We start from the raw sequence: 17,602 nt of genomic DNA, 5'->3' as shown, positions 1-17,602 counted from the left end.
ATGGGGTGGGAGGGAGGTCCAAGAGAGAGGGAATATATGTATACATATAGCTAATTCGTATAGCAGAAACTAACACAACATTGTAAAGCAACTATACCCCAATGAGGGAAAAAAAAAGAAACTTCCACCTAAATTACGATTCAGATCTATGTATCTATCTATAACTATCTAGCAAGGCGCTGTCATTTCAAGTTAAGTTGGTGGTGAGAAAACATAACAAAACCCAGGGTACTGAAGGAAAGTTTGCGTATTGAACATTATCACCTGCCAGACTCTTTCTTCAGGTTTTGGAATACACTCAGGCTTGTGCACTTCCATTCCCAGCCCACGTCAAAAGACTGATGGATCCTACTCTGGAGAAATTGGCTCAAGAAAGAGCACCCTCAGATTCTGATATCTGGGGACTGCCCAAGGAAAAAGCCAGCTCACTGCCTAAACATAATATAGTTAGTCTGCCAGACTATAAGCCCACCTATACATACCTACCTACCTATCTACTTTTTGGTATCTTACTTTTTAAAAAAATTGAGATATAATTGACATACAACATTACAGTCAATCCCCATATCCGTGGTTTCCACATTACAGGATTCAATCAACTAGAATGAAAATATTAAAAAAAAATTTCTGAAAAGTAAAACTTTAATTTGCTGTGCACCGGCAACTATTTACATAGCATTTATATTGTATTAGTAAGTAATCTAGACATGATTTAAAGTATACAGGAGGAGGGGCTTCCCTGGAGGCGCAGTGGTTGAGAGTCCGCCTGCCGATGCAGGGGACACAGGTTCGTGCCCCGGTCTGGGAAGATCCCACATGCCGCGGAGCGGCTGGGCCCGTGAGCCATGGCCGCTGAGTCTGCGTGTCCGGAGCCTGTGCTCCACAATGGGAGAGGCCACAACAGTGAGAGGCCCGCGTACCGCCAAAAGAAAAAAAAAAAGTATACAGGAGGATGTGCATAGGTTATATACAAACACTGTATCATTTTATATAAGGGACTTGAACATCCATGGATTTTGGTATCCACAGGGGTCTTGGATCCAAAACCCAGTGGATACTGAGGGAAAACTTTATTAGTTTCAGGTGTAAACATAATAATTCAGTATTTGCATATATTTTGAAATAATCACCACAATAAGTCAAGTTGATATCACCACATATATACAATTACAATATTTTTTCTTGTGATGAGAACTTTTAAGATCTATTCTCTTACCAACTTTCAAATATATAATACTGTATTATTAACTATAGTCACCATGCTGTATATTACATCCCCGTGATTCATTTCTTTTTTAACTGGAAGTGTGCACCTTTTGACCACCTTCATCTATTTCACCCACCCCTCCCCACTCCCTGCCTCTGGCAACCATCAATCTGTTCTCTGTATCTGTGAATTTGATTTTTAAAAACATGGAACGTTTCATGGATTTGAGTGTGGGTCATGCTAATTTTCTTTGTATATTCCAGTTTTTAGTATATGTGCTGGTGAAACAGGCACTTTGGTGTCTTATTTTTAAATATCAATGGATAGAAAGGATCATCAAGCCTTTGGAAGGAAGACAGGCACAAAGAACAAAGGAATGTTAGAGAAATCAGAGACAATGCAGATGGCAGAATAAAACCTTAAAAATATTTTAATATATTTTACTAAGAGATGATATAATATTTATACTAAGATACTATAGAAAAAGAAACATTCGGAGGATAAGAAATGGCTCTTTAAAAAATTTATGATAGCTAAAATAAAATATTCAACAAATGGTTAGTTAGAAGAAAATTTAAAGGAACCCCCAAGAAAGGAGAAAATAAATGAAGAAATGGAAAATGGGAGAGAAAAAACAGGAAAATTAGGGAATCAATCCATTAGATCCAATATCCAGCTAATATTATGTTAAAAGAAAAAATGAAAAAACAGAGAAAAAAATTATTCAACAGAAAATCCCGAAAATATTGCCAGAAGTGAAGAACATGAATTTCTATATTGAAATGTCCCCAGTAAAATGACTGAAGACGAATTCTTACTAAATGTGCACATCTGCAATTGTAGAATATTAACTGTGGAGGTCGTGGGTGGATGATCCCGCAAGTCTCTGGGACGGGGTCCACGGGGGTGGGGTAACAGGTCAAACACACAAAGCAGGAATTTCGAATGACACAGGAATTTTTTTTTCTGCAGCTGGAAGCTAGATAATATGAGGAAAATGTCAACATTTTAAGGAAAAATGATTTAAAACCTAGGATTTCCAACCTAGGATTCATTACTCACCCAAACTATCACCTTTAAAGGTAGAATAAAGATATTTCTAAACAATGTCTAAAAAAATGTACCTTCCATGTGTACTCAGGAAGCTGAGGGAGAATGGTATCCCTTAAAATGGGAGCGGGGGAGGTGGAGACAACAAATCACAACAAGGAAAGAACAATGGTTCGAATTCTTAGTCTTATTGGCATATTCTTACTTTGAAAGAAACACCAAATTACAAAAATATGAAGAGGTAGTTTAAAGCAATTCTATTCATTTCACTCCGACATTATTCAACAGAGAATATACAAATCAGCAGTCTTTCCCAGAGAACTGGCGTTCCCTGGAGATAATTCCCAGTACCCGTGAATCATCTAAAAAGCAGGGAGGCAGAGGCCTTTTTTTGGAAGATGGGAGAAAATGATTTATGCTTCCTAGGTGTTTGTGGCATTTGAAAGGATCACAAATAATAATTTTATAAATAATAAATATAATTTTAATAACTCAAATAGTAAGTATTTACGGAGGCCAAAGTGTCTTTGAGTTTATGCAACAAAGATGACCATTAAAAACATAGTTTTTCCATAGCTGGTAGTTCCATTAAACAGGATATATTCACACTTAAAACACTGGCTGAACATTGCTTATAGACACATATCAACTATACTAATAGTTCTGCTTTCTCTTATATAAAAATACAAGAGTTTTTTTAACTTTAAAATATAACTTTTTTTAATCATAATAGAAACAACATTAATTTAATAGCTCCAAAAGACAGCCAACGTAAAAATTTTCTTCTCAAAGGCAGCTAGCTGAATACTGAGCTTTAAAAAATATCCTTAGATTTTCTTACGTATGCAGTAATCTCTTTTTAGGAAGCTTTCAGTTAGGTTATAACTTTATATTAAAAGCAGAAGAAAAAACAACAAAAATCTCAGAGTCTTCAGTACTAGAAAGACAACTTAAAGCATCTATGAACAACTTGATTCCTTATGAAATACTATCAGAATCAAAGGAACTGAAATTTACATATTCAGATTTCACTACTTCAAGTCTCTAGCATTTATTTTCATAGCACATAATGCTACTAAAATAACAAATGAAAAAACTACAACCACAGACTTTTCTCTAAGGTTAACAAAAAAGTTCAAGAAAGCAGTCAAATATCATTCAACTGTTGAAAAGTTTAGAAAAATGCAAAACAAAACCCCAAAAACCCTAGCACTTAAAAATTAGAACATCTTCCATCAGAATCTCAAGTTAGCAGTTAAAATCAATTAGTTCTGAACCCACTATGAGCAAAGAAATTAGTTTTATTAGCATTTTTGAGAACAAGAAACAGAAGCTCAAAGACACTAATTTTTTTCTGAACAAACAGTATTAGCCATGGATCTGTGACTAGAACTGAGATCTCAATTTTTGATGTCCTCAGATCAGTAGACTATTTCTGAGTGTAACAGATTCCAATCATACAGAGTAGATTTTTCAGCTATAAACCATAATATGATTTTATGTGCTGTAGTCACTGTGTCTTTAATAGATTACAAATGACAATTTTCAAGTTCCTTAAGGGAATATCAAACAAGGACTAGAAAACAACAACAAAAGATTCTAGAATGAACATCTGCATTAAGACAGCAATTAAAGACAAAGTTACAGAATATATTTAAAAAGTAGCTCAGACCTTCAAAGGTAACTGAAAATTTTTGTTCCATAAGACTCCAGGAAGACTTCCGGGAAGATGGCGGAAGAGTAAGACGCGGAGATCACCTTCCTCCCCACAGATACACCAGAAATACATCTACGCGTGGAACAACTCCTACGGAGCACCTACTGAACGCTGGCAGAAGACCTCAGACCTCCCAAAAGGCAAGGAACCCCCCACGTACCTGGTTAGGGCAAAAGAAAAAACTAAACAGAGACAAAAGGATAGGGACGGGTCCTGCACCAGCGGGAGAGAGCTGTGAAGGAGGAAAAGTGTCCACACACTAGGAAGCCCCTTGGCGGGTGAAGACTTCGGGAGGCGGAGTGGGGGAGCTTGGGAGCCGCGGAGCAGAGCACAGCAGCAGGGGTGCGGAGGGCAAAGCGGACAGATTCCAGCGCAGAGGATCGGGCCGACCGGAACTCGCCAGCCGAGAGGCTTGTCTGCTCGCCCGCCGGGGCGGGCGGGACTGGGACCTGAGGCTCCGGCTTTTGTCGGAGCGCCGGGAGAGGACTGAGGTTGGCGGCGTGAACACAGCCTGCAGGGCGTTAGTGCACCGCGAGAGAGTCCGGGGAAAAGTCTGCACCTGCCGAAGAGGCAAGAGACTTTTACGTCCCTCTTTGTTTCCTGGTGCACGAGGAGAGGGGATTAAGAACGCTGCTTGAGAGAGCTCCAGGGACGGGCGCTAGCCGCAGCTAGAAGTGCGGAGCCCAGAGACAGACATGAGACGCTAGGGCCGCTGCTGCCGCCACCAGGAGGCCTGTGTGCGAACACAGGTCACTAGCCACACGCCCTTCCGGGGAGCCTGTGCAGCCCGCCACTGCCGGGGTCCCGGGATCCAGGGACAACTCCCCCGGGAGAACGCACGGCACGCCTCAGGCTGCAACGTCACGCCGGCCTCTGCCGCCGCAGGCCCGCCCCACACTCCGTGACCCTCCCTACCCCCCCGGCCTGAGTGAGCCAGAGCCTCCGAATCAGCGGCTCCTTTAACCCCGTCCTGTCTGAGCAAAGAACAGACGCCCTCCGGCGACCTACACGCACAGGCGGGGCCAAATCCAAAGCTGAGCCCCTGGGAACTCTGAGAACAAAGAAGAGAAAGGGAAATCTCTCCCAGCAGCCTCAGAAGCAGCGGATTAAAGCTCCACAATCAACTTGATATACCCTGCAACTGTGGAATACCTGAATAGACAACGAATCATCCCAAATTAAGAAGCCCTGTGGATAAAAGGCTCTTGGGGCTGCAGCCAGGAGTCAGTGCTGTGCCTCTGAGGTGGGAGAACCAACTTCAGGACACTGGTCCACAAGAGGCCTCCCAGCTGCACATAATATCAAACAGCAAAAATCTCCCAGAGATCTCCATCTCAATGCCAGCACCCAGCTTCACTCAACGACCAGCAAGCCACAGGGCTGGACATCCTATGCCAAACAACTAGCAAGACAGGAACACAACCCCACCCATTAGCAGAGAGGCTGCCTAAAATCATAATAAGTCTACAGACACCCCAAAACACATCACCAGACGTGGACCTGCCCACCAGAAAGACAACATCCAGCCTCATCCACCAGAACACAGGCCCTAGTCCCCTCCACCAGGAAGCCTACACAACCCACTGAACCAACCTTAGCCACTGGGGACAGACACAAAAAACAACAGGAACTACGAACCTTCAGCCTGCAAAAAAGGAGACCCCAAACACAGTAAGATAAGCAAAATGAAAAGGCAGAAAAACACACCGCAGATGAAGGAGCAAGATAAAAACCCACCAGACCTAACAAATGAAGAGGAAATAGGCAGTCTACCTGAAAAAGAATTCAGAATAATGATAGTAAGGTTGATCCGAAATCTTGGAGATAGAATGGACAACAGAATGGACAAAATGCAAGAATCAGTTAACAAGGACCTAGAAGAACTAAAGATGAAACAAGCAATTATGAACAACACAATAAATGAAATTAAAAGTACTCTAGATGGGATCAATAGCAGAATAACTGAGGCAGAAGAACGGATAAGTGACCTGGAAGATAAAATAGTGGAAATAACTACTGCAGAGCAGAATAAAGAAAAAAGAATGAAAAGAACTGAGGACAGTCTCAGAGACCTCTGGGACAACATTAAACGCACCAACATTCGAATTATAGGGGTTCCAGAAGAAGAACAGAAAAAGAAAGGGACTGAGAACATATTTGAAGAGATTATAGTTGAAAACTTCCCTAATATGGGAAAGGAAATAGTTAATCAAGTCCAGGAAGCACAGAGAGTCCCATACAGGATAAATCCAAGGAGAAATACACCAAGACACATATTAATCAAACTGTCAAAAATTAAATACAAAGAAAACATATTAAAAGCAGCAAGGGAAAAACAACAAATAACACATAAGGGAATCCCCATAAGGTTAACAGCTGATCTCTCAGCAGAAACCCTACAAGCCAGAAGGGAGTGGCAGGACATACTGAAAGTGATGAAGGAGAAAAACCTGCAGCCGAAGACTACTCTACCCAGCAAGGATCTCATTCAGATTTGATGGAGAAATTAAAACCTTTACAGACAAGCAAAAGCTGAGAGAGTTCAGCACCACCAAACCAGCTTTACAACAAATGCTAAAGGATCTTCTCTAGGCAAGAAACATAAGAGAAGGAAAAGACCTATAATAACGAACCCAAAACAATTTAGAAAATGGGAATAGGAACATACATATCGATAATTACCTTAAATGTAAATGGACTAAATGCTCCCACCAAAAGACACAGATCAGCTGAATGGATACAAAAACAAGACCCTTATATATGCTGTCTACAAGAGACCCACTTCAGACCTAGAGACACATACAGACTGAAAGTAAGGGGATGGAAAAAGATATTCCATGCAAATGGAAACCAAAAGAAAGCTGGAGTAGCAATTCTCATATCAGACAAAATAGACTTTAAAATAAGGACTATTAAAAGACACAAAGAAGGACACTACATAATGATCAAGGGATCGATCCAAGAAGAAGATATAACAATTGTAAATATTTATGCACCCAACATAGGAGCACCTCAATACATAAGGCAAATACTAACAGCCATAAAAGGGGAAATCGACAGTAACACATTCATAGTAGGGGACTTAAACACCCCACTTTCACCCATGGACAGATCATCCAAAATGAAAATAAATAAGGAAACACAAGCTTTAAATGATACATTAAACAAGATGGACTTAATTGATATTTATAGGACACTCCATCCAAAAACAACAGAATACACATTTTTCTCAAGTGCTCATGGAACATTCTCCAGGATAGATCATATCTTAGGTCACAAATCAAGCCTTGGTAAATTTAAGAAAATTGAAATTGTATCAAGTATCTTTTCTGACCACAACGCCATGAGACTAGATATCAATTACAGGAAAAGATCTGTAAAAAATACAAACACATGGAGGCTAAACAATACACTACTTAATAATGAAGTGATCACTGAAGAAATCAAAGAGGAAATCAAAAATACCTAGAAACAACTGACAATGGAGACACAACGACCCAAAACCTGTGGGATGCAGCAAAAGCAGTTCTAAGGGGGAAGTTTATAGCAATACAAGCCCACCTTAAGAAGCAGGAAACATCTCGAATAAACAACCTAACCTTGCACCTCAAGCAATTAGAGAAAGAAGAACAAAAAAACCCCAAAGTTAGCAGGAGGAAAGAAATCATAAAAATCAGATCAGAAATAAATGAAAAAGAAATGAAAGAAACGATAGCGAAGATCAATAAAACTAAAAGCTGGTTCTTTGAAAGGATAAACAAAATTGATAAACCATTAGCTAGACTCATCAAGAAAAAAAGGGAGAAGACTCAAATCAATAGAATTAGAAATGAAAAAGAAGTAACAACTGACACTGCAGAAATACAAAAGATCATGAGAGATTACTACAAGCAACTCTATGCCAATAAAATGGACAACCTGGAAGAAATGGACAAATTCTTAGAAAGGCACAACCTGCCAAGACTGAATCAGGAAGAAATAGAAAATATGAACAGACCAATCACAAGCACTGAAATTGAAACTGTGATTAAAAATCTTCCAACAAGCAAAAGCCCAGGACCAGATGGCTTCACAGGCGAATTCTATCAAACATTTAGAGAAGAGCTATCACCTATCCTTCTCAGACTCTTCCAAAATATAGCAGAGGGAGGAACACTCCCCAACTCATTCTACGAGGCCACCATCACCCTGATACCAAAACCAGACAAGGATGTCACAAAGAAAGAAAACTACAGGCCAATATCACTGATGAACATAGATGCAAAGATCCTCAACAAAATACTAGGAAACAGAATCCAACAGCACATTAAACGGATCATACACCATGATCAAGTGGGGTTTATTCCAGGAATGCAAGGATTCTTCAATATACGCAAATCAATCAACGTGATACACCATATTAACAAATTGAAGGAGAAAAACCATATGATCATCTCAATAGATGCAGAGAAAGCTTTCGACAAAATTCAACACCCATTTATGATAAAAACCCTGCAGAAAGTAGGCATAGAGGGAACTTTCCTCAACATAATAAAGGCCATATATGACAAACCCACAGCGAACATCGTCCTCAATGGTGAAAAACTGAAAGCATTTCCACTAAGATCAGGAACAAGACAAGGTTGCCCACTCTCACCACTCTTATAAAACATAGTTTTGGGAGTTTTAGCCACAGCAATCAGAGAAGAAAAGGAAATAAAAGGAATCCAAATCGGAAAAGAAGAAGTAAAGCTGTCACTGTTTGCAGGTGACATGATCCTATACATAGAGAATCCTAAAGATGCTACCAGAAAACTACTAGAGCTAATCAATGAATTTGGTAAAGTAGCAGGATACAAAATTAATGCACAGAAATCTCTGGCATTCCTATACACTAAGGATGAAAAATCTGAAAGTGAAATCAAGAAAACACTCCCATTTACCATTGCAACAAAAAGAATAAAATATCTAGGAATAAACCTACCTAAGGAGACAAAAGACCTGTATGCAGAAAATTATAAGACACTGATGAAAGAAATTAAAAATGATACAAATAGATGGAGAGATATACCATGTTCTTGGATTGGAATAATCAACATTGTGAAAATGACTCTACTACCCAAAGCACTCTACAGATTCAATGCAATCCCTATGAAACTACCACTGGCATTTTTCACAGAATTAGAACAAAAAATTTCACAATTTGTATGGAAACACAAAAGACCCCGAATAGCCAAAGCAATCTTGAGAACGAAAAATGGAGCTGGAGGAATCAGGCTTCCTGACTTCAGACTATACTACAAAGCTACAGTAATCAAGACAGTATGGTACTGGCACAAAAACAGAAATATAGATCAATGGAACAGGATAGAAAGCCCAGAGATAAACCCACGCACATATGGTCACCTTATCTTTGACAAAGGAGGCAGAAATGTACAGTGGAGAAAGGACAGCCTATTCAATAAATGGTGCTGGGAAAACTGGACAGCTACATGTAAAAGTATGAGATTAGATCACTCCCTAACACCATACACAAAACTAAGCTCAAAATGGATTAAAGACCTAAATGTAAGGCCAGAAACTATCAAACTCTTAGAGGAAAACATAGAACACTCTATGACATAAATCACAGCAAGGTCCTTTTTGACCCACCTCCTAGAGAAATGGAAATAAAAACAAAAGTAAACAAATGGGACCTAATGAAACTTAAAAGCTTTTGCACAGCAAAGGAAACCATAAAGAAGACAAAAAGACAACCCTCAGAATGGGAGAAAATATTTGCAAATGAAGCAACTGACAAAGGATTAATCTCCAAAATTTACAAGCAGCTCATGCAGCTTAATAACAAAAAAACAAACAATCCAATCCAAAAATGCGCAGAAGACCTAAATAGACATTTCTCCAAAGAAGATATACAGAGTGCCAACAAACACATGAAAGAATGCTCAACATCACTAATCATTAGAGAAATGCAAATCAAAACGACAATGAGATATCATCTCACACCAGTCAGAATGGCCATCATCAAAAAATCTAGAAACAATAAATGCTGGAGAGGGTGTGGAGAAAAGGGAACCCTCTTACACTGTTGGTGGGAATGTAAATTGATACAGCCACTGTGGAGAACAGTATGGAGGTTCCTTAAAAAGCTACAAATAGAACTACCATATGACCCAGCAATCCCACTACTGGGCATATACCCTGAGAAAACCATAATTCAAAAAGAGTCATGTACCAAAATGTTCATTGCAGCTCTATTTACAATAGCCCAGAGATGGAAACAACCTAAGTGTCCATCATCGGATGAATGGATAAAGAAGATGTGGCACATATATACAATGGAATATTACTCAGCCATAAAAAGAGATGAAATTGAGCTATTTGTAATGAGGTGGATAGACCTAGAGTCTGTCATACAGAGTGAAGTAAGTCAGAAAGAGAGAGACAAATACCGTATGCTAACACATATATATGGAATTTAAGAAAAAAAAAATGTCATGAAAAACCTAGGGGTGAAACAGGAATAAAGACACAGACTTACTAGAGAATGGACTTGAGGCTATGGGGAGGGGGAAGGGTAATCGGTGACAAAGCGATAAAGAGGCATGGACATATATACACTACCAAACGTAAGGTAGATAGCTAGTGGGAAGCAGCCGCATAGCACAGGGAGATCAGCTCGGTGCTTTGTGACCGCCTGGAGGGGTGGGATAGGGAGGGTGGGAGGGAGGGAGACGCAACCGGGAAGAGATATGGTAACATATGTGTATATATAACTGATTCATTTTGTTGTGAAGCTGAAACTAACATACCATTGTAAAGCAATTATACTCCAATAAAGATGTTTAAAAAAAATAAATAAATAAATAAAGTTAGCTAATCTAAAAAAAAAAAAAAAAAAGACTCCAGGAAAAACATCTATAATGATTTCTCAAGTATTTCTCAGTAAGAAATGATTTTTCTATATAATTTTTACCTAACTTCGCTATTTTTTTTTTCTGCTTTAAGATGAAAAGAACATTTCTGATTTTGGGATTAACTAAACTTGACTATTACTGTTTTTGAGAAAAGGCAAAGACAAAAATGATATTTCAATATATGTTCAAAACACATGTTCAATCTTTTGAATATGATTTTTTAATAAACAATGTCCAGCAAACCAGATTTTAAACCTATGATTATAGTTTGTTTAGCATTTATAAAATATATATTCTAGACGATATCATAAATCATAAACAAACTCTAATGTGGAATAACTTTTGAAGCTTATAGACAAAGCTAGATGTATTTAGCAGTTTACCTTGTTTCTGATTGTTTTATACTAGATTGTAATTGCTGTAAGCGCCTATCTGATGCTTCCTCTCTTCCTTGGGCAGACACCATATCCTCCTCCTAGAAAATAAAGAAACTGGATGCTTACTTTAAGTTTGTAAAAATTCAATACATCATTAAACAGCATAAAGAAAACAGTTCACTCTGTAAAGTTATTATATTGCTAGAATTTCATATGTAAGTTTAAAGCAATATCACTTTGGAAACAAACCATAAATATACTAAAAAAGGGGGAGGAGAACCTCACTATCAATTCTGTATTAGTAAAACAATAATCAAAACAGTCACTGCATATGGATTTCTATCAATATTCCAACTATTTCTATAGAGCAAGTCTAAAAAAACAATGCAGGGATTTGTTGCAGATAATTTGCCCTCAGAATATGTTCTCTTAGCTAGGTTATGCTGCATTCTGTTATAATCATAGGATATTTCTACTTTAAATAGTGACGCTTTAAAATAAATTAATAGGTTTTATTTGTATCATCTCAAAAAAACCTTGCTACAGTGGATTTATTACCATGAAACATCCTAGGTTTTAGTGCCTTTGTTGTCATATAGTGTATGTGCATACTTTATAAATCCAGTCAAGTCTTTTAAGGTATTGACAAGCGAAAAGAAAACATAAATTATGTACATGTATTATTTCATATTTACAACTTCTGTTGCTCTTAATTTCTTCCTATATCTGAGTTGTCACCTGGTGTCATTTCCTTTCAGTCTAAAGAATTTCCTTCAACAGTGTTTGAAGGACAGCTCTACTAAGTGACAAAATTTCCCAGTTTTTCTTTACCTGAAAATGCCTTTATTTTGCCTTCATTTTTGAAGTACAGTTCCACTGGACATACGATTATCTATCTATCTATCTATCTATCTATCTATCTATCTATCTATCTATCTATCTTTGGCTGCGTTGGATCTTCGTTGCTGCACGCAGGCCTTCTCCAGTTGCAGTGAGCAGGGGCTACTCTTTGTTGCAGTGCACGGGCTTCTCATTGTGGTGGCTTCTCTTGTTGTGAAGCACAGGCTCTAGGCACGTGGGTTTCAGCAGTTGCAGAGCATGGGCTCAGTGGTTGTGGCCCTCAGGCCCTGGAGCACGCAGGCTTCAGCAGTGGTGGCGTGTGGGCTCAGTAGTTGTGGCGCGCGGGCTCCAGGGCGTGGGCTCAGTAGTTGTGGCTCACGGGCTCTAGAGCACAGGCTCAGTAGTTGTGGCACACGGGCTGAGTTGCTCTGCAGCATGTGGGATCTTCCTGGACCAAAGATTGAACCCGTGTCCCCTCCACTGGCAGGCGGGTTCTTGACCACTGCGCCACCAGGGAAGTCCCTGGACACAGAATTCTTAATGAGCATTTTTTTCCGTCAGCACTTCAAATATATTGCTTCAGTGTTTTCTGCTTCCACAATTTTTTGATGAGAGGTCAGCCTTTATTCTTATCTCTGTTCCCTGTTCATATCATTTTTCTGTTGCTGCTTTCAAGTTTTCTCTTTATAATTGGCTGTCAGTGTTGTCATGATGTGTTTAAAGTGATTTTCTTTGTGTTTATTGTACTAAGGGTTCACTGAGTTTCTTGGATTTGCTAATGTTTTCCACCAAATTTTGGAAGTTTTCAGTCATTATTTCTTTAAACATCTTTTCTGCCCCCTACTTCTGCAATTCCAATTACACTTCGATTGGCTTGCTTCATATTGTCCCACAGATCTCTGAGGTCCTGTTCATTTTTCTTTCATCTTTTAAACTCTATTCTTTGAACAGGAAAATTTCTATTGATCTGTTTTAAAGTTCACTGATTATTTCTTCTGCTCATTCCAATTAATTTTTGAGCCCATCTAATGAAATTTTTATTTGGGTTGCTGTACTTTTAAACTCTAGAATTTCTATTTTTAAAATTATTTTCTAGTTCTCAATTAAACATTCTCTATCCATTCCTTCACTAAAATCTTATTTTACTCTAATTTAAAAATAGATTTTCTTTAATTCCATGAACATGTTTATAATAGCTTATTTGAAGCCTTTCTTTGCCCGCTAAATCCAACAGCTAAATCCAAACTCAATGAAAATGAGTTTCTATCAACTTCTTCTTCCTCCCCCTCCCCCACCAATCATACTTTAGTGTCTAGTAAGTTTTGATTGAAAACTGGATAATAAAGATAACGAATCACAGTTTCTCTGGATTCTGTTTTGTTTTTTCGAAGCTTATTAGCTTTTTTTGTTCAGTTAGGCAATTATCTTACCTAGACTCAAACTCTGAAGTGTGTCCCCTACAGTGTACAGCAGCTGGCATCTGTGATGAGTTCTTATTTCTTTCCACTGTTGCTCTTCTAACTAGGCTCCCAGGGAACTCACTGTGCCTGCATAATTTGAGGATCCGTCAAGATTTGGGCAGAGGTAGGGCTCATCCTCTTTGTGGCTTTGTTGCTCTTACAGATTCCCCTGTAATTTCCAGCTTTAATAATTAGATCCATCTAAATCTAAAGCCTGACCTTTCCTTGACACCTTCTTGAAACTTCCCCATTACATGTAAAAAGAACCAGTCTTTTATGCCAATAACATAAAATGTAGTATTAAACAAAACGTAGTACTAAATACTCCTTTTCCATCTACATATAACCAACTAACTAAAACTTGATCTTACATTAACATGCATTTCAGTAATGATGTGTTTAGGGATGATTATGATATTGTGATGTTTACTGACTTAGGGTATAGTGAATAGAAATAAAGTTATTTTCAATGTTACAATTTAGCTTCCTAATTTCATATTTCATATTTTGAGGACAATAAAATGATTAATTTTCCAGCAATCCTCTTTAACACCTAATCCAAAACAGATCAACAATAAAATACATAGAAAACAAAGCTACAGACATCTGCATCCAGTTGTCTTAGAAAAAGGAAGATACCTTCTTTTGCATCTGTCCTTGAAGATCTTCCGTCACTTTAGTTAACTCTTCCACTTTTGCTGCTGCAACTCTCAGATCTAACTTGGCTTGCCTAAAGTACAAAGTAAATCAACAAACACTGTTTTCATAGACCATACAAATTTTTTAAATTAGAAATCTAAATTTAGTAAAATCAGTACCAACCACGATACACCTAAAAATGAATGTAAGGGATAAATACTGAAAGATCCCTTTATGTCGAAGAGTGTGAAGAAGAAAAAATATAGCTGCAGGGATGAGTACAAAGTAGGAATCATTAATACTTTATTTGGATAAATTACGCTTTATACTCAAATAATTCAATAGATTTCATGGAGAACTTTATCATCTTGATAAATTACCTAACAAGAATGTCAGTGCGTTAAGCAGAATATAGTTATGTCTATAATTTCCTGAACAGAGTTAGTGAAATATCGCTGATTGGCCTTTCTATGAAAATGAACCTAAGTTTCAACACCTTGATCATTCCTTCAACACCAGAAGTATTATATAATCACTTAACATAATGAACTGAAACATTTCCCACAAGATGGTCTAATATTTACTTTCTTCTGAGACTGAAGCTGCAAAGGACAAAAAGGACAAGTTTTTGAATGTTCTAATACTATCAAATAAGTTTCAATATCTTCTTGACTCCCCATAGAAAAAGATTTTAGAATAAAAAATAAGACTTTCTGAAACAGAAAAAAAGAGTTTTAATATTATACCAATTAAATACTACGTGTAAATACAGAACATGTGGATTATGGGGAAAAAAACATACAGTTTTAGGAAGGAAGGTACTTTAGTGTAGGAACTGCCCATACTTGTTTCCTAATTATATTTTATGTATGTATTATAAATATAAATCATATTAGTGCTGTTGAACCTAAAGAAATTATTTGATGCAAAACTCACAGCAAATGTTACTTCACTACTTTTGACTCTAACAATATTTATAATTCCATAATTGGTTAGCATAAAAACAACAGGAAATAAAAATCTAATAGCTAAAATGTATCAGGTAGTTATTAGGTTCCAGGAACTGTCCTAAATGCTTTGTAGACATCGTTTCACTTAACACAATACCTGTAAATAAGTACTATTATTATATCAAACTGAAGTCAAGAGAGTGAGGGTGACAGGTTTGCCAACTTGCCCAAGGATTCACAAACAAGAATGAAATTGGTATTTAAACCAAATCCTCTATGATATACTGTCTACCAGAAAAAGTGATACCAATAATATTTCATAAGATTAAGCACTTAAGAATATGCTTTGCTTTAAATGAATCCAATTTATAAAAATCTGAGTTTATTAGACATACATTTTTTCTACTTGCAAAATGATTCACCAAATGACAAAACAAAAACAAAAACAACTCCAAAACCACCTTACACGAATGCATGTAAAATCTAAGCTTAGAGACAATTTCAGGAGTGCATCTACTACATGAATCAATCAACAAATCTACCAGTTATAAAATTCCATATATCCTAAAAAGAAAAACTTAAGGAGTAAGATTTTATATAGTAATGACAAAACTGAGCAACTTCTGAATAAGCATAGCACCCACTCTGACTTGGCTTTCTTGCCTTGAGAAAGAGGATAATAATGCTTATTCTACTTATGTCATGGGGTTGCTGAAAACCTCAAAATAGATAATGTACATTAAAGCACACTGTTAAGTGTAAACAAATGTAAGATCAGAGCATGATTAAAGAAAAAAATTGTTAGAGCCACAGTGGGACTGAGGTGCAATATGGGAGAATCCTAGCGTCAGGAACCCAGTTCTGTCACTAACCAGTGATATAGCTTAATGCAATTCACTTGACCACAAGACTGTCTCAGTGGTCTCATCTCAAACAACAGGGAAGTGGAGAAGATAATCTGCCCAAACAAAAACTCTATAGTAGATGGTTTTCTGATTTCTATCTAATCTGCCTAACGATTCTACTTCTAAATTGTCCCTCAGTTGTGTAATCCATTTCCACTTCCATGGCCCAACCACTGGCCTCATCATTATTTCCCAGGATTATTCCAATAGATTCCAAACTGATCTCTTTACTGCTGGTATCCTCTTTAATTCATCCTCTATAATGCATCCTATCTGCAAAAAAAAAAAAAAAAAAAAGTTATCTGATGATAAAAAAATTCTTTTTTTAAAAAAAATTTATTTATTTTTTGGCTGCGATGGGACTTCACTGCTACACGCGGGCTTTCTCTAGTTGCAGTGAATGGAGGCTACTCTTCATTGCAGTGCACGGGCTTCTCATTGCGGTGGCTTCTCTTGTTGCGGAGCATGGGCTCTAGGCACGCGGGCTCCGTAGTTGTGGCTCACGGGCTCTAGAGTGCAGGCTGAGCAGCTGTAGCTCATGGGCTTAGTTGCTCCATAGCATGTGGGATCTTCTTGGACAAGGGCTCAAACCTGTGTCCCCCGCATTGGAAGGTGGATTCTTAACCACTGTGCCACCAGGGAAGCCCACTGATGATAAAATTCTTGTTTATTAATGATTTCTGGATTCCCCACTTCTTTGGGAATATAATCAACACTCCTCAGTGTGGCATATAGTTAGTCATCATCTGGCTTCAAAGAGTCTCATCTCTTGCTAATTCCCCTCATGTAATTTATATTCCTGGTATAACAGACTACTAACTCCCTGATTCTGAAACACAGCCTTGCCTATTTTTTTCACATGTTTGACTTGACTAGCCTTCTTCTGCTTTTTCTGATAAATTCCTCAACAATCTTAAAGACTAACCTCAAAAATCTCATTTGAAGTCTTCTCTAACTTCTCTTAGGCAAAAGACCTTATAATACCAGCCCCCATGATTCATAATACTTTATACACTTTTAACAGATACTCCTCTCATGGAACTGTGAGTTTATGAAAAATAATATGGAATGTAAGATCATTAAAGGCAAGGATCACATTTTATTAAATTTTAAATCCTCAGGGATAGCACAGTACCTGGCATATAGTAGACAAGTAAATACATCATAAGTGAATGAAAGAAAGCACAAGAGGAAAAGAGAGAGACAGAAGAGTCATGGGTATAACTATGTCTTCATACTTTACTTAGATCTTACATATCCAATTTTTTATTCATGGGCGGAAATCCTAAAATAATAATTTTGTGAACAATTCTTCAAAATATATCTTGTTTGAAACAGAATCTTTCATTTGAAACAGAATCTCTCTCCTACATAAGAAATAAGAAATTCAGGCACTGGTCTTAAGACTTGTTTTTTATAAGTTATTAAAAAGAAAAATATTCTGAAAGCACTTAAGTTATTATATTACATTCCCTAAAACACACAAAGAACTATGTTTTGGGGGAAAATAAGCAGTAGTTTTATATATACTTATTTATTCCTACATTGTTCCACAAGATAG

The 17,602-nt window shown here is 37.6% G+C and overlaps 1 protein-coding gene and 1 long non-coding RNA gene across 7 annotated transcripts in view; one reads left to right on the top strand and one right to left on the bottom strand.

The window, feature by feature from the left end:
• The window catches only part of SCLT1 (sodium channel and clathrin linker 1), a 282,762-nt gene that overhangs the window by 135,618 nt on the left and 129,542 nt on the right, over positions 1-17,602 (bottom strand). For all 6 annotated transcript variants that reach the window (XM_073804837.1, XM_073804838.1, XM_019927932.3 and 3 more), the window contains 2 exons: positions 14,187-14,277; positions 11,254-11,345 (listed from right to left, as the gene is read on the bottom strand). In XM_073804837.1, coding sequence (XP_073660938.1) covers positions 11,254-11,345; positions 14,187-14,277 — 183 coding nt within the window. The remainder of the gene's footprint in view (positions 1-11,253; positions 11,346-14,186; positions 14,278-17,602) is intronic.
• The window catches only part of LOC141278742 (uncharacterized), a 100,783-nt gene that overhangs the window by 18,921 nt on the left and 64,260 nt on the right, over positions 1-17,602 (top strand). The window lies entirely within an intron of this gene.

The sequence above is a fragment of the Tursiops truncatus genome, chromosome 5 (genome assembly GCF_011762595.2).
Source record: "Tursiops truncatus isolate mTurTru1 chromosome 5, mTurTru1.mat.Y, whole genome shotgun sequence".
NCBI lineage: Eukaryota > Metazoa > Chordata > Mammalia > Artiodactyla > Delphinidae > Tursiops > Tursiops truncatus.
Note: the sequence above shows the minus strand (reverse complement) of the source record. Positions and strands in the feature narration are given on the sequence as shown.